The sequence below is a fragment of the Lissotriton helveticus genome, chromosome 9, assembly GCF_964261635.1.
Source record: "Lissotriton helveticus chromosome 9, aLisHel1.1, whole genome shotgun sequence".
Taxonomy (NCBI): Eukaryota; Metazoa; Chordata; class Amphibia; order Caudata; family Salamandridae; genus Lissotriton; species Lissotriton helveticus.
This window is the reverse complement of record NC_136070.1, coordinates 270,249,200-270,271,065: the sequence shown is the minus strand read 5'-3', so window position 1 is coordinate 270,271,065 and position 21,866 is coordinate 270,249,200. Positions and strand designations below refer to the sequence as shown.

Genomic DNA, 21,866 nt, shown 5'->3' with positions numbered 1-21,866 from the left:
ACAGTTAAGGGGCAAAAGACGGCAAAAATTGAATAACAAGCATTTGCAATGCAATCTGTCTCACACGTGAGAGTTAGCGATACTGGCGTTGTAAATGACAATGTCTTTTACCCATGTGTTTTGCCTTGGAGTGGATGTATGCTGTTTGGAGTGGAATTATGTGGGTTAAATTGGAAGTGTTAGTTGTGGAATTGTGTTTGGTGGAATTGTGTGGTGTGAAGTGGATGTGTGTAGTGGAATTAAGTGGCATGCTGTGCAGTGGAATTATGTGGTATTGAGTCTACTGGAATTCCGTGTAGTGGGATTGTTCATCAGAGTGTATGTATGTGGAATGGTATTTTGTGTTGTAGAGTGCTATATAGTGGAATGTAATTATGTGGTGTGCTGTTGAATTCTGTTGAGAACCAAAAGGGGTTAGGTCCATAAACACGTAGTGGGGGCTAGACCTTATATTTAAATTGCAAAAACACACAGTGCCCACACCACAATTACTCATTCAATATTCAAGAAGGTAAGAAACCAGTTTATTGTAACCACCCTTAGACAGCATTACTCAGTGTCTATCATTTTATGCTTTTTTTCAAATTTTCTAAAAATCATAACAGAATAAAGGACTTCGTATTGGAATATTTACAAGACTAAATACACTTTGTACATACATCAAAAGACAAACATTATTTACACACTAAAAAACGTTTCTGCATCAAACATTACAAAAAATTATAATTACATCACAACCAACAAATATTACAATAAAAAACATGAAGAAAAATGATTTCCAAGGGGGTATAAGCAACTTAATAGCTTGTAAACGCCTAAATACTGGACCAGCCGGTCCTAGTGTCGTGAAGTTGACAATTTATTCCACCCAAGAAAGACTGCTGACGTGTTTCAAGAACCAGGCACAAAGTCACTGGTCTATCATCAGGGCTGTTTATTCTTTGTATCTGAAAAGATGCAAAGACATTGTTTTACTTTAACAGGCAAATTCATAGTGAGTGCCTTTCTCCAATCGTGGGCAAGGAGTGATAATAAAGGATAGCTACATACCAAAATTGTTTTAAAGAGGGGCGTGCTGGTTAATCTTCTTGTGGTCCAACTCGCTAGTTATTGTGGTGGCCAGACAGAGATGTCTAAAAAAGATGGGAAATTGGTTTTCAATTTAACCTACTCGAGTCTTTTAATTTTCAAGCTCCAGTCAAAGATGTAAAAAAAGGGGAGAAGCGTACCTTATTTTTTGTGAACTGCCGTAGTACGGCAAATTTTGCTTGTACGACGTCACCATCAAGGTGTAATTCTACAACAGTAATGGCATAGGTTTCAATCATGTGGTTTTTTCAAAACATTCTAATTGAGTGGATATAACTCACAGAAGAATTAGGCTACCTTACTGAAGTATCTTGTTCTTAAAGATTTAAAGGGAGAAACCGCAGTCACCGTCCTGTAATAGAACAAAACGCCGATTTAAAAAAAAGATCTCTCAAAAATATTGAATGAATGCTCAGACCACGATAAGGCGGTGTTTGTAAATACCTGCTCCTCTGCCACAGCACGCCCGCGCTCGAGTCTGCTTTCTTTCAATAAAGATGGCCGCCGCACTTTTCTGTTTGTTTTATACTTCCTGGTGCAAAATTGCATTATGGGACTTGTTTTATACTTCCTGGTGCAAAATTGCATTATGGGACTTGTAGTCGCATTTAATCAAATCGCATATTCTATGCGCCATGGAGACACATATATATACGCTACATGTTTGCCTATCCATTTTATCGTGCTAATGCGATCAAACTAATGAAATTTTTGGTGTATGCGCTGATAAATTATGAAGCGCATTGGTACTGTACCCCATGCTAAAGGTACTTCTCAAGATTTGAAGTATATTGCAACTTGAGCATCATACGATGTTATTCTCAACACATCTCATGGCCATGGACCACAATTTTTAAAATTATCGAAATAGATCGAAAGAACCACAGGTCAAACCAGGGATGTCAAACCGATGTAGGTCAGCTCTGATGAATTTTACCAGACAAGTATTATAAATGCGCTATCTCAGACAGGCTATTGAGGCCAGTCTGTGCGCTGGCATGATGTGGAATTGTGTGGTATGGGTTGGATTTATGTGGTATGTTTAGGCTGTGGGGTTTTAGGTTTAAACCTATAATAACTGATGAAACCCCACTGAAAGAAAAATAGCCCTCACCGGTGAAAACATATAAACACTGAAAAAACACCTGCACAACCACAAACTAAATGCCATTCAAAGAAAGGAAAAAGAGAGTGAAAGTCATTTTTTTCTTCCTGAAGGGGTCAATACAATGTAACTTTGTTATACAAGTAGCAGTAAGAAAGACTGGCTAACATTATTCTGCTTGAGTTTTGTTCTTTAGGGATGCCACTAAAATATTGTTTCTTCTTCCTTTTACTTTTTCAGTTTTGTGGCCTTTGGTCTAAAGATGCAGGGTTTAGTTTCATGTTTTAGGTCTAGTTTAATTATTTTATAAACTATCAAGAATCAGGAAATATCAAACTCATATTTGATATTTTGGCTGCATTTGATTCTTTCACCGACAGGTAAAATAGCTGGTTTCATAAAAATCTTTCCTAATATGTGTGATCACAATTGCCCGTAGAGAATGGGTAAAAGCCCTTAATACATCATACCATAGTTTCTAGTGGGTCAGTATTGATAGTAGGTGAATTGCCAACACCTCAGGCTTTAAACATTCAATGCAAGGTATAGTGACAAGTATATATATCATCAAGCATCTGGGATAGTGGTGAAAACATGACACCAGACTTTTGGAAAACATGGAACGCAGGGTCACTTGTAATTCTCTGCAAAATAGGTTCTTTCCAAGTTCAACAAAGATTGGAGTGATATTGTTTGTATTTGCAGTGATTCAGCTACGTATATAAAAAAGTTGTGTGATGACCTGTCAAAATTGATACCCGAGCTGAAGTGATTCCCTGTAGTAGATCCTTGCCACTTGTTAGATGGTATGCTGAAAGCATCTTTACAATCTTAAGAGTTAATGAGGGATGCTATTGACTTTTTAGTCCATTCTGGTGCACTGGTTTCTAATGCACAGGAACTAAAATGCAAATATTTATCATTTCGTGCTTTATGTGGCATCAAAGAAAGAGTCATCCCAACTGTGTCCCTTAGCTGATGGTTCTCAGCCCAATGGGCTAAGAATGCTGAGAGGGCCTTTTCACAGAAGTTTACATGGGAAGGAAAGAGCAAGCGCACATGACCCAAAGACTCACTGAAGAAGTATTGTATGGTTTACTACAATAAGGTTAATTTGCAAAAACCTATTTGGACCTCATATACACTATAAGTACACTGTCTATATACCATGTTCTTTCAGTGCAGAAAGCAAGCAATAATAAAAGCAAAACGTTCCATAAACACCGGAAAAACACTTTTTCTGTTTTTTTTAGTGGCGCGAAAATGTGTAACCACTTATAACAACTGTTTTTTAAGATATTGAAAACACTAAAAAAAAACCACCAGAATTTACCAGAAATAGAAACTGAAAACAGGAAAGCCTAGGTATGTTGTGCAATTGTATTGAGTTTAATGGTGTGGTTTGGTGTTGAAGTATGTTGCGTGGAATGGAATTGTGTGGAGTTGCATTGTGTGGCATGAATCTGTATGGTGTTGGATGTAATTATGCTGATTGAGATTATGTGGCATGGTCTGGAGTATCTTCGTGGATTGTTGCTATGTGGCAGTGATTTTATGTGGGATGTATGTATGTGGTATTGAGTAGAGTGTAATAATGTGGAGTTGAATCATGTAGGTGTTGTTATTTATTGCATGGTTCAACCTCTCGTTAGTAATGTCACGTAATAGCACGTAATGTCATGCTAGGTTATTGAAGCCACCCTCTTGTATATTAACTGGTCTAAGTGGAGGCCACCGCAGAAATGAACACCTGGAAACAAAATACTGGCAGCTATGCAGGTTAACGCCGCTTATAGAAGATAATCTGTATAAGAACAGCCTCCTTTTTGCGACTGCACGTCACCAGACATCTAACATCCAATCAATACCTGTTGAAAACGCTGTAGAAAACGCAGTTTACAAACTGTTGTCATAGGCATACTATCCCCGTCAGACATTCACTCACCGATGTCACTGACAGGCACACCGCTGTCACTGACAGACACACAAACTCATGTCATACACCTAAGCTTCACCGCAACTCGCAAGCCAGAGGCATAAGCAGTCCGGGGACTAGCAATCACATATTTGCAAATGATTTGTTAGACGCCTCATTTAGAAAAACGTACATGTATGCATGGTGAATGGTTTACAGCAGTTGTACACACGCTCTTACTATTGGATAAGACCCGACTCGTTTGGTTTTGCTTGCTTGGTCACTCCACGTGTAGTAAAACTTGGTAGGCATTGTCCTTTCTTGTGACTGACGCTGACCAAGCACTACTGGCTGGTAAAGAGCAATAGTCAGACGTTTCTTGATTGCTGCCTAGCTTGTGACTGACTCTATACATTCCCTGCCTCCTTCTCAGAGGCTGCAACCTGCAAAAGAAGCCACCTGACCTAGCCGAATTGCCTACTCACCCCGAGGTGTACGGGTGCCTGTTGGGTCCTTGTGTGCACGTCTCACCTGGGGAAAGGAATCCTTCTCCTGGTCCTGGGGGCCTCCTGTCCCTGTTCACTGACCATCCAGAAGGTTCTTCGGAGATCGGTACAGCTCCAGAGACTGCAGGAGGTACCAGAGCAGTTTCTACCATTAGGCAAGACTAGGCGGCTGCCTAGGGCGGCAAAAGGGGGAGGGCGGCATAAAACAGGAGTTTGGGAATCTAAGCCAAGTGAATCGGGAGTGACGTCTTTCCTGTATTACTATTTTTCCAAGAAAAAACTGCCTGGTGCTACCAGAACCACTCCTGCTTAGTGTTAGTGCCACTGACATGACAACTTTTGATGGCCCTGCGGCATTATTTGCAGAAGATCACACTGTTCTTTCATCTTGAATTGGCGCCCTCTGCCAGAGTAGGGCGGCTGGCGCCTGTCAGGTCTGTGCACTGTGACAGACTCTGTCGGACTATGACTCGCCCCCCACGCATGGCTGCGCCCCGGAGACTACTGACTTTGTAATAGTTGCAAACAACGTGACGCAGTCACGCAGTGCATCGTGTTCATACAAAGCGCGCTTTTATTCCAAAATGCCAGCCTGCTGCCTGAACCAAACCCTCTGTCTCTTCAGGCCTGGCAGGTCCCCGAGGGAGGCGAATGGAGGTTCGTCCCCCTAGTGAAGCACCTCACCCTTCACTACGGAGAGAGCAGGAGCGTGCAGGGTGTTTGGCACCCGGAAAACTGGAGCCGCCCGCCTTTTACTGGGTCATCTTCCGCAACTGGGAGGAAGCGGCCGCGGAGCTCCGGTAGGCAGGTGAATCAAGGGCAGAGGGGCACGTAGTGCAAGTGTGTCCAGGACAGCAAGCGACGCAACACAAGAGTGTCCTAGTTGGACAAGCAGTGCACAGTGTGTACAGGATAAGTGTACTGCAGTGCAAGTGTATCCAGTGTGCAGTGTGAGTCCAGGTTAGTAGGGCATGCTGGGCCTGCAGTGCAAGTGTACCCAGTGCGCAGTGCGAGTTTAGGGTAGTAGAGTCTGCTGGGCCAGCAGTGCAAGTGTGTCCAGTGCGCAGTGCGAGTCCAGGGCAGAGGGGCACGCAGGTCTGTATGTCCAGGATAGCACGCAACGCCACGCAGAGTGTGCCATAGCTGGACAAGCAGTGCGCAGTGTGTCCAGGATAATGTGACCTGCAATGCAAGTGTGTACAGTGCGCAGTGTAAGTCCGGGGTAGTAGGGTCCCCTGGGCCCACAGTGCAAGTGTGTCCAGGACAGCAAGGCCCGCAAGTACAGCGTGTGTGCAAGATAACAGGGCATGCCAGGCAGGGTGTCCAGAGTGTCCAGTCCCGCAGTCAGTGTGTAACCGGTATAGCTGGTAACGCAGGGCAGAGTGTGCTCAGGATCGAACATGAATTGCAGAATGTGTCCTGACTAGAATAAATGTGATGGCGGTATTAAAACACCCTTGCATCTGGACAGGGTTCTCAGGGGACCTCTTCAGTGCTGCCCTGCAGAGGCCCCTCTCGCATCTCACTACCCAGATCCAGCAGGACTTCCAGTCTGGAGATCTCCTCAACGTGTGCAGGTAGGAGTCCCATCACAGTGTGACACGGTCACCCCTCCTTCGGACGCTGTCACTATCCCTGTCTCACCACCTTCTACCCCGTGCCCTCCTGCCAACTATACCCCAGTCACACCACCTCCTTCTAACCCTGTCACACCCACCTCTCTCTTGCCCCCTCACACCCTCCGCTTGCTGCCTGTCATGCCTCCCTCCCTCTACCTCCTCACATGCCCTCCTCTTATTCTGGGATCTCCTGTTGGGGCTTCTTAGCTCTTATTCTGGGTCTTCTGTCATGGGGGGGCTCTCCCTGGGGCTCACATTATTCAGATTTGTGCATCCTGTCAATCCTACCTTAAATTGGAGCACTCATTTTCACCTTTCTTATTAGGCACTGCGTCCCATCACATGATAACCGCACCTCACCTCGGTGGTCATCACGCATGACAGGGAAATACTTCCCACATAAGATAAAACACAAAGAAAAAACCCTTCCAACCACACACCATACATGGCTTAGCTTCTACCCATGTAGATGAGTGCTTCAGTGCCCTTCATAAGGGTAGTAGGCGCTATATATTGGGTAGAGCATGTAGCCTTACTGCTAGAGCGGTCGACCTGGAAGCTGGGGAACAGAGTTCGAGTCACGGCAAGGACGCTCAATATTCTGTGATTCTGGGCAAATCACTTAATCTCCCTGTGCCTAACAAAAACAAAAATGAATGTGTCCATCTGTAACTAAACTGGAGCTTGTGTAAAGCGCTCTGATACCTGATATCCTCAGGTCTAGTTTGTGCTATATAAAACTCTAAAAAGTATTTTATATATATATATATATATATATATATATATATATATATATATATATATATATATATATATATATATATACACAATTCAGCAGTGTTTAATTCAAGCTCCGTCATATTAATAACAGTATTGACAGATGATTTAACCACGTCTTTAGGTTGACTCTCCTGGGTGTTCAATTTCTCTTTTTGAAGCCTCCGCGCTTTCCTCCTCTCTTTGCGTTTCCTGTTGCGTTTGCAGCATTTTGTGGCTGCGTCTGGGGTGCCCATGATCTGAGCGTTTGACGACGGTCCTCGATCATGAACCCCAACTCTTCCGAGGGAGTGAAGCTTTGGGGTTCCGACATGTTTAAATGTGATTCATTTTCATTTGGAATTGACTCATCATTACTGCTGGATGGTATGCTTGTTCCTGAGCTTGATGCGGCATCCGAGATGGTGCCTTGATTTATAGATATCATATATATATATATATATATATATATATATATATATATATATATATATATATATATATATATATATATATATTACAGCTCCAGGTTCACAGGATATTTAATCCAAAAGAATGCTGCACACGCAGGGGTGGTTCCAAACAAGAATCTTTAATGTTGGAACACTCACAGCAACAAGACGCGTTTCGCCATCGGGCTTTGTCAAATTGTGCAGAGAGCCGAGGCGCCGGTCAGCTTAAAAAAACGTCATTCTCAAATCATAAGCAAAGAAGGACTAGCTTGTAACATACTACAGTGGCCGCCATACTTGAACGGTCATAATGTGTTTCAAAGTGAAGAGACAATCATGTAATGCATAGTTATACACATGTAAATACATAAATCCAGCATAGCGATTAAATATAAACATCGCATTTAGGCAACTATAAGTCCCGAATTAAGCCCTGAATGGGCTCGTGCATGTGAACATTCCACAGCCGTAAAGTATCACCAATATCCCACTACAATAGTGAGAAAGGTGAAAGACATAATCATACGTATAGCTATATAAGCATTACAATTATTTACAAATTTATGCCAATCTTGTTAAACGACCATGATGCGAGTCAATACATAAAAATGCACACTGCAAACGATAAAGCCTTATATAGGCGGGACCAGAGACTTCACTTTAAGCACAAGTATTGTCCTGCTTAGTAGAATGGCGATAATAAATATAAATAAAATGGTTATAAAAATAATTGAGAAATTATTTTGCAAAGTTCAAAGTTTCAGGAATAAGGATGATTTCAACAATCTGTATATCGATACCATGCAATCAAATTAAATCATAGATCATCCCAGGTGTACTGATAACTCCTCGTGCATGTTCAATCCATGCGGAATTTTGCATTGCAGGTCAATTATGTACCTGGATTCCAGACGACGTAATTTAAGAAGGCGATCCCCCCCTCTGATATTTGCAGGTACACTATCGAGACACATGTAAACCAACAGATCCCTGTTGCTGTTATGCTTTTTCTCGAAGTGCCTGGCTACAGGGTAGGAGGCATCCTTATTAGCAATCGCGCGCATGTGCTCTAAAATTCTAAGTTTCACAGCATTGGTCGTACTACCTATGTATTTTAGGCCACATGGACATACAAGGCAATATATGGCATAAGGTGTTGAACAAGTGAGAAACTTAGTAATGCGTTTCGGGATTGCCAGGCCAGGTATTTTATATGTAAGCGTCCGCTTACTATATTTGCATGCCTTGCACTTCCCACAAGGATAAAAACCGTTAAGAACAGGCATCTTAGGAGTTAAGACTTGGGGCTGGAAATGACTGGAGACTAGATGGTCTCTAAGAGATCTAGCCTTTTTATAGGTGACTAGGGGATTAGGGGGCAGATCTGCCTTGATGATGTTATCTGTCAATAGGATATTCCAGTTCTTTCTAAATATCTTCTTGATTTGTCCAGCATTATCAGAATAAGTTGTGATGAGGCGGAACGTGCCATTACTGGTTTTGGGAGATTTTTTTGGCATTAAAAGATCTTGTCGCCTCAACTTCTTGACTCGCTCATATGCATTAGTCAAGATACCTTCACTGTAGCCCCTTACCCTAAATCTCTGTAAGCTGGATTTGGCTGCTTTCTCGTAGTCACACTCATTAGAGTTATTCCTTCTCAACCTGAGCAATTCTCCGTAGGGAATGCTCGCGATAAGAGGACGTGGATGACTACTGGTCGCGAAAAGGGTGGAATTTCCAGCTGTCTCCTTCCTGTAGAGTTTGGTTTGCAATCTACCATCATCATCAATATATATTGTGAGATCAAGGTAGTTCACGGATGTCTGGCTAATTTGTGTTTAACATGTTTAAGTTATACCATTTTAAAATCATGTCATGATATTCTTTCACACTTTGATTGTATACTTTTTCGTGTACAGTCATGTAGGTAGTTGCATCACCCAACAGACGCAAGGCCTCTGTTTCATATTGTGTCTTGGTAAGAAGGACAATATTGCCCCCCTTATCCGAAGGTTTGCAAACCAGGCCTGAATCCTCACACAAAGTTTTAAGTGCCTTCTGTTGTCGTTGATTAAAACCCCCGCTTTGTGTGCACCCGCTCGAGAGTGCGGCTGGTTGGTGTTTTGGAGCTGGTATATTGGATTACCGACTGCACCGAGTTTGCCTTGGATTTGGAACCGCATCACCGGAGCCCGGAGTTTGGCGGTCACAGCCGGCTGGTTGGACGCGTCTTAATAGCATTATCCGGGTAAGGCGCGGTGAGCGCAGAAGTGACTTTCATCTAGACTCTGCACTAAGGCATTAAACTCTGAGCGAAGGGGGGAAACAGCGTTTGATTTGGTATCCGCGGCCGCGGAGCCACCAAATATGTTTTGCGAGGCAGAGAGACGAGAAGCTGAACAGGCAATGTTCAAAAATAAGAAAAAAATGGATGGTACATCTAAGGCAGGCACAAGCCAAATGAATGGGGGAAGTACATCACTTAATAGCAAATTGGTCTCCCTGGAACGTTTACATGAAAGGGAGATCAGAAAGTGGTGGGAGGCAACATCTTTGCAGAATTATATTGACGTAGACCGGGTCCCCAGAGGTCTGAGGATTTATACTATCCCGGCGTATGAAAATCCCGATCCCCTGTTACTTGACGCATGGGCAGAACACACGGCGGCATCTTGCAAGGGGAGCCTTGCTATATTGGTGCGCTTTGCCTGGAGCGACAGAGACAAGGCTTTGTCTCAGATTAAAGATCTTGAAAATGACCTATCAAAGGAGGAGGATCAGGTGCTTCTGGCAGATAAACGAGAACAAATAAAAAAACGCCTGAAGAAATATGAGCAGAAAATTAAACAACGAAAAGAGGAGAAATTCGAGAGAGATGAAAAAGATTATCTGATGGGCAGGGTCCTCACATTCGCTAAAAAATATGAAAACACCAGAAAGCAATTGAAGACCAAAATGAACGAGCCGGCTACAGTTGAACTCGTAACTTCAGAGTCAGAGGCTACTGCAGATGAAGCAGAAAGCGAGGATGGTAATGAAGCAGGCTCTTCTTCGTCTTTTCATGTGGAGTTCAATGTCATGAGGAAACAACAGCTGGAGGGCGGCAGGGGAAAACCCCCCGACAACCAAAGAGTAAAAGGAAAACGCGGCGGGGGGGCTGCGGTAAGAAACGTAGCAGGGTCCCCACCTGTCACACGCAGCAGCAAGAGGAACTTCTACAACAAGAAGAAGAATTAAACGCTATTGATAATCCGACAATCATCAATCTCACGGACAGAGTCCTAACTAAAGAAGAGAATTCCATATTAACACTGGGCTTATCCTTCTGCCCTAGAAGGAATTTTGAATTTGCTCAAACCAGGATTGATGTTTTTAAATTTGCCAGAAAATTAAAACTTCATAAATTTTTCAAACTTAAACCCCACTCAGACAATACAGACAGTGCCAATACTCATAATGGGGAGAGGAATGTAAATGAGCAGGACAGCACCGTCTTGAGGTGCAGAGATTTGGGAGGTCTAAGAGTGATTGAAGGTTTGCATCAGGAAATCAACATCGGAGGTGTAAGTGAGGTAACCAACACTCAAGTGTTAGAGAATGCGGATGTTCAGCAGAAAGGGGGGGCCAGTGCCTTCAAACCGGTCTCCACTTTCATGCCTATGATGTGTCCCGATGCTATTGATACTTTTTCAGAGGCCGTTGTGAGGGATCTCACAAGGCTTAGACACACGAATAAATATTTGCCATCTAAAGACAATTTTAATCAACGACAACAGAAGGCACTTAAAACTTTGTGTGAGGATTCAGGCCTGGTTTGCAAACCTTCGGATAAGGGGGGCAATATTGTCCTTCTTACCAAGACACAATATGAAACAGAGGCCTTGCGTCTGTTGGGTGATGCAACTACCTACATGACTGTACACGAAAAAGTATACAATCAAAGTGTGAAAGAATATCATGACATGATTTTAAAATGGTATAACTTAAACATGTTAAACACTGATGAATACTTGTTTCTACGATGCCTGAGCCCTGTTATTCCGACTTTTTACTACCTCCCGAAAGTACATAAAGATGTTTTTAATCCTCCTGGTCGGCCAATTGTGGCCTCCAATGGGAGCTTAACAGAAAACCTATCCATTTATGTGGATTCATTTCTTTCCCCTATGGTTATGTCCTTAGATTCTTATGTTAGAGATACCAAGCATTTTTTGAATTGCATCAATAAAATCACCTGGAAAGAAACGTACTGTATGTTGGTACTTGACATCACCAGTCTATACACATGTATAGCACATGGTGATGGTCTCACTGCCATGGCTAGTTTCCTGGAAAAACGTCCACTCAGATTCTATGAGCATAATAAGATGTTGCTTGAATTTATGACATTCAGTCTCAATAACAACATTTTCCTATTTGGCAAGCAGCTATACAGACAGCTGTCTGGCGTTGCAATGGGTGCTTGCTCCGCCCCCAGCTTTGCGAATCTCTTCGTGGGATGGTGGGAGGAGCAAGTAGCCTGGGGTAGTGAGAATCAAGAATGGAATAACAAAATTGTAGGATGGCATCGTTATATAGACGATTTATTCATCATCCTAGAGAATCCCATAGAAACAGCGGGCAATTTTGTTGATGCTCTAAATAACAATCATGTGAATCTCAGATTTTCAGGACAAATTAGCCAGACATCCGTGAACTACCTTGATCTCACAATATATATTGATGATGATGGTAGATTGCAAACCAAACTCTACAGGAAGGAGACAGCTGGAAATTCCACCCTTTTCGCGACCAGTAGTCATCCACGTCCTCTTATCGCGAGCATTCCCTACGGAGAATTGCTCAGGTTGAGAAGGAATAACTCTAATGAGTGTGACTACGAGAAAGCAGCCAAATCCAGCTTACAGAGATTTAGGGTAAGGGGCTACAGTGAAGGTATCTTGACTAATGCATATGAGCGAGTCAAGAAGTTGAGGCGACAAGATCTTTTAATGCCAAAAAAATCTCCCAAAACCAGTAATGGCACGTTCCGCCTCATCACAACTTATTCTGATAATGCTGGACAAATCAAGAAGATATTTAGAAAGAACTGGAATATCCTATTGACAGATAACATCATCAAGGCAGATCTGCCCCCTAATCCCCTAGTCACCTATAAAAAGGCTAGATCTCTTAGAGACCATCTAGTCTCCAGTCATTTCCAGCCCCAAGTCTTAACTCCTAAGATGCCTGTTCTTAACGGTTTTTATCCTTGTGGGAAGTGCAAGGCATGCAAATATAGTAAGCGGACGCTTACATATAAAATACCTGGCCTGGCAATCCCGAAACGCATTACTAAGTTTCTCACTTGTTCAACACCTTATGCCATATATTGCCTTGTATGTCCATGTGGCCTAAAATACATAGGTAGTACGACCAATGCTGTGAAACTTAGAATTTTAGAGCACATGCGCGCGATTGCTAATAAGGATGCCTCCTACCCTGTAGCCAGGCACTTCGAGAAAAAGCATAACAGCAACAGGGATCTGTTGGTTTACATGTGTCTCGATAGTGTACCTGCAAATATCAGAGGGGGGGATCGCCTTCTTAAATTACGTCGTCTGGAATCCAGGTACATAATTGACCTGCAATGCAAAATTCCGCATGGATTGAACATGCACGAGGAGTTATCAGTACACCTGGGATGATCTATGATTTAATTTGATTGCATGGTATCGATATACAGATTGTTGAAATCATCCTTATTCCTGAAACTTTGAACTTTGCAAAATAATTTCTCAATTATTTTTATAACCATTTTATTTATATTTATTATCGCCATTCTACTAAGCAGGACAATACTTGTGCTTAAAGTGAAGTCTCTGGTCCCGCCTATATAAGGCTTTATCGTTTGCAGTGTGCATTTTTATGTATTGACTCGCATCATGGTCGTTTAACAAGATTGGCATAAATTTGTAAATAATTGTAATGCTTATATAGCTATACGTATGATTATGTCTTTCACCTTTCTCACTATTGTAGTGGGATATTGGTGATACTTTACGGCTGTGGAATGTTCACATGCACGAGCCCATTCAGGGCTTAATTCGGGACTTATAGTTGCCTAAATGCGATGTTTATATTTAATCGCTATGCTGGATTTATGTATTTACATGTGTATAACTATGCATTACATGATTGTCTCTTCACTTTGAAACACATTATGACCGTTCAAGTATGGCGGCCACTGTAGTATGTTACAAGCTAGTCCTTCTTTGCTTATGATTTGAGAATGACGTTTTTTTAAGCTGACCGGCGCCTCGGCTCTCTGCACAATTTGACAAAGCCCGATGGCGAAACGCGTCTTGTTGCTGTGAGTGTTCCAACATTAAAGATTCTTGTTTGGAACCACCCCTGCGTGTGCAGCATTCTTTTGGATTAAATATCCTGTGAACCTGGAGCTGTAATACGTACGCGGGCACACCCCCGCTTTGTGTGCACCCGCTCGAGAGTGCGGCTGGTTGGTGTTTTGGAGCTGGTATATATATATATATATATATATATATATATATATATATATATATATATATATATATATATATATATATATATTTTACAATACAGGATCACTGGGGCTCTTCATCTGCGTTCCCTGTGGTTGTGGTTGTCGGGTCCGTGGGGCTCCTGAGGTCGCTGAGTCCTGGCCACCTTTTATAAGGTTCCTCTAGACGTCTGTTTGGGAGCCCCGGGGGCACTGCTTCTGGGTCCCTTTGGCTCCTACTGTGGGGTCTTTGAATCTCATGTTCTGTGGTGCCCTCTGTACTTCCACTCTGGGGTCCTCCTGTATGTTCCTTTTTCGAGGTCCCACTGCACACCTCTTCAACAGCCTGTGTGTTCTTATGGTAGGTCCCCTGTCTGCTACATGTCTTCGGTTCCCAACATATTATCTTGTGTAACGGTTATCTGTTAAATACCCTTAGGTAGAACACTGGTTGAACCTTCATAATTCCAACACGTTTTTGGGAGGAGGTGCTTCTAGCCTTGTCGACAGGGGGAGAGAGTGATGGTAGTAAAAGGGAGGGGGCGTCATTTTTCAATTCTCGCCTAGGGCTGCAAATCACCTAGAAATGGCCCTGGGAGGGACCAGGGTGCAGCCCTGGACAGTTATAGGGGGAGGAAGAGGTGAGGTGCCAAAGGAGTAGGAGCTTCTTGCCTTTGTTCAAGGAAATGGAGGGGCTCGTTCCTAGCCAAGGAAGTGTTGTGCCACATCTTAAGGAACCAACATCTGACTGTCCTGGAGTAGAAGTGGGATCTAGAGATGCAGCTCCGAGATTGTATATATTATTGGGTAGTACTGCAGGGCGGTTCTCTAAGCCAATCAAGATGCACGCTGCTCTTCTGCTGTCAGACAGCAAGAGAAAAGCAGCAGGATTGGTTTAAGCAGGCGGGGGTGACTGCTTGGAACACCCCTGCAATCTGAATATGCAGATGGGAAGGCCGGAGAAGGGCATTCGGCTAACCCAACAAGCGCACTTTGTGCCGTAAGCCTACTGCCCCCCTCCTATGTCTCCGTCACTCACAGATTGCATGAATTAAAGCATCACCCTCTTCAGAACCGCCGATGCCCAGTGCCAGGACTGAGGCTGACTGCCGCAGGAGTGCAGCTCGGGCTATAAAAAGATTTTGTGGACTGCGGACGTTGCCACAGGTTGAATTCTGCACACGTTTATATGTACATGTAAAAGGGGAGGCAGAATATAACTAGGGCAACACCCTAAGGCAGGAGCCGCCCCTACAGTTAACCCTCATGTAAGTTAAGAACCTGCCTAGAAGTTAATCTGTTACAAAGAGTCTTCAAATGGTAGTAAAAAGTGTCATCCCCAATGGTAGCCCCCGCAGTTTAATGAAACTGAAGGTGTAGTTAATCCTACAAATATTGTTAAAATATCAAACACGAATTACCCAGGAGCATGAAGAGTAACACCATCAAAAAAGACGAAAAAGACATTAACAAGTTACCCAGTGCAAACAAACTAGCTCTATTGACAGTCAGACACTAGTAAGTCATCTAATTTATGGAAATGTATCATAAACTTCATGTGGTCATCGTACAAAGTGACATAAAAAAGATTATATTCAGCGTGTTTACGTTTAGAATTAAGGGCTCATTCAGGCCATGTAAACACGGGAAGGCAAAGGAAGTAATAGTAACTATCACAATTAAGCAACTTCATGTGAATTTAAAAACCTTTGGAAATAACATACTAGTAGGATCATCAGGTGTGCTGGAGTGGGGACAGAATCTAAACAAACAGAACCCCCCGTGATCGGGTGTTGCACGCCTCACAAGCGTGGGATTTGCGGTGAGGAAATGATGAGCCTCAGGTTACTAGGGCTAATCACTACAAGTACGGTGTCAGGCAGGGGCCAAGGGGCGGATGACTGCTGCTGCCAGAGGCCTCCTGCTCAGATCCCGGCTCACACTAGGCTGCAGCAGCGCCGCCTGCAAGGGGCTCACTTTAATTAACGTAAGAGCGCCCGCACCACTGGGGGCCTCACACTTGTTTTCAGGTCATCCTACCCTATGGGCTCTCGCTGGGAGGCGATTTGCCGCTAATTGACAGCAGTAATCAGTAAATGAGGTGCCGGACCTCACCTGCGACCTGGAGGGGAGAAAGGAAACAAGGAGAAAACACTGCAGAAAGTATGCCCGCGCAGAGAACCTTCACACAGGAAACGCATGCAGCACAAAATGACCCACAGGAATACAGATGACAGGCATGCACGCCCTTATGTTGTTTGTACATGTGCAGCTGTGTCTGAAGTCCTGCAGTTCCCCCGGGGCACAAGCAGGCATCCACTTCTGTCATTATAGCTGATCGCAGCAAAAAGACAGAAGTGGATGTCTGCTTGTGCCCCGGGGGACTGACATAAAAAAACAAGCTGGCTGCGCCTCGCGCTGGCAGCAGGGGGGAGGGAGAGAGGAGGGGGCCTGCGCCTGCTTCCCTTACGGGAACGAGCGATGACACCATATGTTTGCAATTTAATTACAAACATATGGTGTCAGCGCTCGAGCCCGCAAGGGAATAGCCACACATGCACGCGTTGCCATTGAAAGCAATGGAACGCGTGCACTGTTGTGGCTTAAAAAGGGGACCGATGGCTAAAGGTCTCCTCCTATCAGCGCATGTGCACTGCGTAGGCGAGACCTAAAAAGCACAGTTAAGGGGGCAAAGGTCGAAAAGGAAAGCACAGTTAAAAAAAAGCACAATTAAGAGATGGCAAAATTTGCATTAAAAAAGCACAGTTAAGTGGGCAAAAGACAAATAAAAAAGCACAACTAAGAGGAAGCAACAGTCGGATAAAAAGGGTGGTGAAGGGGCAAAAGGACACAATCAGATAGCAAGCATTTGCAGTGCAATAGGTCTCGCATTTACATAAGTTTGAGCTATTGGCATTGTAAATGACAATGCCTTTTATTTAAGTTTCGGTTTTAAAAACATAGATAAAAGGCATTGTCATTTACAATGCCAATAGCTTAAACTTGCGTAAATGCGAGACCTATTGCTTTGCAAATGCTTGTTTTCTGTTTTTGTTGCACGATTTTCCTTGGCCAGAGGTGTGAGGAGGGGGGAGAGTCTGGTCTGTAAATCCACACTCGATGGCCAGCGCCGTGCAGAAACAAAAGCGTAAGTTGAAGCATAGCGCTCCCCTCGGCTTCTTATTTCTAAGTTGAAAGCATTGCCATTTAATAATAAAGGCCCTAAAAATGACAAAATAATGAAGTAAAACTATCACAAAATGTGTTGCATAATGCCACAAAATTTGCGTTTTGTTGCTGCATAATTTACTCAACCCTGCCACATAATTTAACCCTCCCCTGCAGCATTATTCCAGTGGCCCTAGTTTAAGGCATGAGGAAAGTGGGCTCATGGCCCCCTCCTACAGCTAGCTCTGTTCTGTAGTCTTGCCTTGATGAGCTTGAATAATTCTTCAACAGATTATTTTAAACAGAGGTTTCCTTTAATTTAATTTAAATGTGAGTTATATGTGGGAGTCTATTACAGACACTTTGCAAAGAAATGTTTTTGGTTTTCAATACTATGCAACATCCATAAATAAAATGTTTCTTTTACATAAAACCAGGACGTTACAAATGAGAAATAGTTGGGGTTACAAAGACTATTTGCAATAATAGTAGTGAGCTGCTGCTGTAAACTCTAAAATTGAATACACATCACTGTTCTTCAATAATAAATGTAAACACATTTAGAATATGGGCCAGTGTGCCTGTGCACTTTCAGTGACCTGGCCAAAGAGGGCATGAAAGAGATGAAACTGGATCCCGAATCCAAAGCTGTTCCGAACATGGGCCCCCAAATTACATTTGGCCCAATGCCCCCAAAATTCTTAAGATGTCGTTGGGCTGTCCTGTGCTCCTTTACTCTTGTGATGGTAGCGTGAAAGCACAGGAGAACAATAAATGCTAGCCGGCTGACCAAGAGATGGTTGGCTGGCACAGCAGTGGGTGAATGGAGCAGTGCAGGGTGACTGGCAAGTCTGGTTGACAGTGACAGCTATGGGACAAGAGGGGCAGGTTGATTGGTCAGGCACTTGGCATAACACTGGAAGTGTAGCACAGCGGAAAGTGACTGGCACAAGAGCAGCTGAACATCAATAGTGTGACTGGCACAGCAATCCGGAAACTCATATAGCTGTGGACGAGTGTTTGGAGGTGGGTAGCAGAGCAGTGAGTGATTGGCCCAGAAGCCAGGAGGAAAGCTTAGCTGGGGGATGTCAGCTAATTGGTACAGCTGGGTTTTCTTGCAAGGACGGTGGATGGATAATGGTTGCACAATGCCCCCTTCTTGCAGGCTGCATCACAACAGAGCTTGGTACGTGCAGTTCTTTGTATGTACACAGAGCGCACATGTAATTCGCTGACAGAGGGACCCCCAGAAAGGCTGCACTAAGACTGCGTTCTTCAGAAACATTGTGGAGTCCCCCAACCCCCTGTACCTTGGTGTCCTGGGCTCCGCAGCTGCTGTTGCCCTCCTCCCAGTGCAGGGCTGCTCATCTGTCCTCCTGCCGCCATCTCTCCTCCTCTTGCTGTCGCTCATACAGGATGACGGGAGCTCAGATGTGCAGGTTCACCGGAGTGTTGAGGCAGGAGGCGACCAGCACCGGGGCTTGGTGTGACTGGTCCATGCTGCGCTCAGCCTAGGCCAGACGCAAAGGGTTGTGAGCAAGTGAGCAGAGCAGCCGACCCAGCTAAGCAATGGCCCACAGCGGCTTAACACAAGCGCTTGTAACCCGGAACAACAGCCGCTGTGCTGGTACACGAGCAGGGGCAAAGCAAACAGAGTACAGACAACCAGACGGCAACCAGTGGTGCGCGCGCACCACAGAGGTGTGGATGCGGAAATTGAAACCAGTGGTGCGCACCACAGAGGAGCAGGGGCGAGGGAGCCTGTCGTCTGTGCCGTGCTGATGCCCGTGCTAGATACCAATGGGAATGGGCGGAGCAAAGGCGGGACATGCACCCGCCTTTGCCCAATTGCATGCCTTATTTTTGTAAAAAATACACGCTAAAGCCAATGGCAGCCAGCGAAAAGCCTGATCACACGCACGAGCGTGTGGTCAGCTTTCAGAACCCCGTACAAGAGGTCGTACAAGAGGTCTGGCGCTGCACGAGCAGTGCTGCGTACTACAATGCTAGGCGCGAGACCTAAAAAGCACAGTTAAGGGGCAAATGGAGGTAAAAGTCAGATAGAAAAGCAAGTTAAGAGGAGGCAAAAGTCGGATAAAAGCACAGTTACGGGGCAAAAGTCAGATAAAAAGCACAGTTGCGGGGCAAAAGTCAGATAAAAAGCACAGTTACGGGGCAAAAGTCAGATAATAAAGAGCAATTAAGAGGAGGCAAAAGTCCGATTTTTAAAAAAAAGCACTGTTAAGTGGGCAAAAGATGAATAGCGGAGAGCTCGGCCTGCGGTGGGGAACTACTGCATGAGTTGGTGCAGTAATCCTTGTAAAAACTCCTCTAATCTCTGCTAACAATGCAGAGCGAGAAAGTCAATTGGAGAGGGAGTGAGTAAGTGCATTTTTGGATGATAGTAGTTCCACCTTCAGTTTTTCTGTGCATACGAGGTCTTGAGCTTTACTCATTAGGGTATAATCTGTGATAGGAAATAATGTCTCCCTGGCCCTCTCACTTCTTCCCCTGCAGGTGATCTGGTGGCTGAATCTGGGCTGCATTGGCATCTATCTCCTCATGGCTTTTGTTTCAGCAGTCTCCTTACAACGTGGTATTGAAATGGCAGATGAAGCAAAAGGTATGCTTGTGCTTTTTATATGAATTTGTTTCCTATATATATACTAGCCATTAAATATACTGTACCTGGTACACATCAACAGTTGGTTATTACACCTTGGGACAAAGTTCAAAGTAAGGTGCTCGTGACTATGTACATAAAGTACACAACACAAACAAGGCCCATTGCACTTGTAAAGTCCCTTCAAATGTCCCTTGGGCTGTTTACCAAATTACATCTTTCTTCAGTGTACAAGAGCTCTGACCCAGCTGTTATACTTACAATGTGTCTTTCATTAGGTATGTGAGGGATGAGTTATTTTTTTTAATCTTATTTTTAAGTGTTTATGGAGCATTATTCTCCCACCAAAATGTGTGCTCATAGTGCGGTTCGAAGGTCCATTACTCCATGCTTTACCTCGCCCTACTCCCTGATGACTGACACGCCCCTTATCTTCATCTTGAAACTTTAAATAAACAAATAAGTCATTTAAGACTTTATCCGTTATTGGATCTTGCATAGTTTAATTGCATTGTTGTTTGAACCTCAGTCTTGTTAAAACTGAAGAACCAGTGCTTCATGAAATGGTTCACCGAGATGCTATTTTTACTTGACTGTGTACTTAAAAAACATTCTTGATAAACATTACAATAATAATACAGTTTGATCTATTTTTTGTCACTTCCTGTGCTACCAAAATCCCACACAGCCTTTTGATTATCACATGGCTACAAATATAAACACCTTACTGGTCCTGCTATAAGTTCATCTTCTGCTCAAATGCCCCCAGAATGCAGTAGCTATTTTCAGTTCCTAGAATCCTCTTCATTCCTTTGTGTCTACCACCCGATGTCATTGAACTCTCATAGCTGGGGGAGTTAAAAAGCAGGACCATTAATGTGATGTCCCTAGTCTGTAATGCCTTGTATTGCAAGCCTTAATCACTGCATGAACCTTTGTGCTTCATAACTGAGGTTACAGGCAGATCTGGCTTTTAGCTCGGCAGCATCCCGTATAGAGAAAATATTTTGGCACCCGTTATGAACTCCATCTCCGTTGCTTCGAAGCTGCACCCCAGATTCCTTCTGGTCAAACAGCTCTTTAAAACACCCAAAGGCATCTTAAGACTCAGATATTGATATTAATCAGTGCAAGTTAAAATGTATCTCAGGTCAACCTACTTTTTAAGTCTGACGTGACAGTGCTGCTGTCTGCAAGCACTATGGTTAACAGCTCTTCAAAATACACATAGAATGGTACTTTGGCTCTGCCTAGAGACGTATTTCTCTCTCACCTCATACTTTTGGCTGTTTGGTGTATGATTTGGCTTGCATTGCATTTTACATCTCAAAAGTACACTAGCATTCACATAATAAATGTTTTATCTCGTAGGTGCACTGTATACATCATATAGGTATTTCTATTTTGTTTTTCCACTGTACTAAACTTTTTAATGTTTTAATCTGGACTGGAATGCAAGCCAGACCTATTCGCTTTGACAATATTTTCTCTATTGGGCACCATTTCCATTATCCATAAAAAAAAAGATGCTTGGGGTTGACTATACCCAATGCATTGATTGAATGGGTCGGGTGGGCAGGTTCATTCCTTAACATGCATTGTTTAAGACAGTAGAGCTGTCTTTTTCAATGGAAAGTTTGATTGTGTGAGTACGAAGATGGGATGTGTGTTAAGGTTGATAAGATTGTTTATCTGGAGAGGGCATTGTAACTTGGTGGTGGTTTCAACAAAGCGGGCAAGAGTTCGAATTCCAGGGTCTGGGGCTGGCATACATTGAATGGGACAGACCTATCGCTTTTCAGAATTGCTGCTATACCTGAAGTAGGAAGACCTGATTACTTAGTGACCACCTATGATGCAATTATGTTATACTCCTTGTAACAATATAAATAATTTACACTTCACAATTAACATGGTACATTGATAATTTAAATAAGCAAGTAGCAAGGACAGTTTTAGTGTAAATTTCCCAAATCACAGTCAGTCACAGCGTATGCATCAGCAGTATAAGTATCTCTGCCACAACCTCACAAGAGAGGTACAATACAGGGTGTAGCAATTCTTCATTCGAAAGTTGCAGGTTGGCGGCACAATAATCTACCTTCCATTT

General features: G+C 43.5%; 1 protein-coding gene across 1 annotated transcript in view; it reads left to right on the top strand.

Moving 5' to 3' along the window:
• POMT2 (protein O-mannosyltransferase 2) overlaps window positions 1-21,866 on the top strand; it is a 425,522-nt gene that overhangs the window by 335,298 nt on the left and 68,358 nt on the right. The window contains exon 18 of the mRNA XM_078659955.1: window positions 19,651-19,756. Coding sequence (XP_078516081.1) covers window positions 19,651-19,756 — 106 coding nt within the window. The remainder of the gene's footprint in view (window positions 1-19,650; window positions 19,757-21,866) is intronic.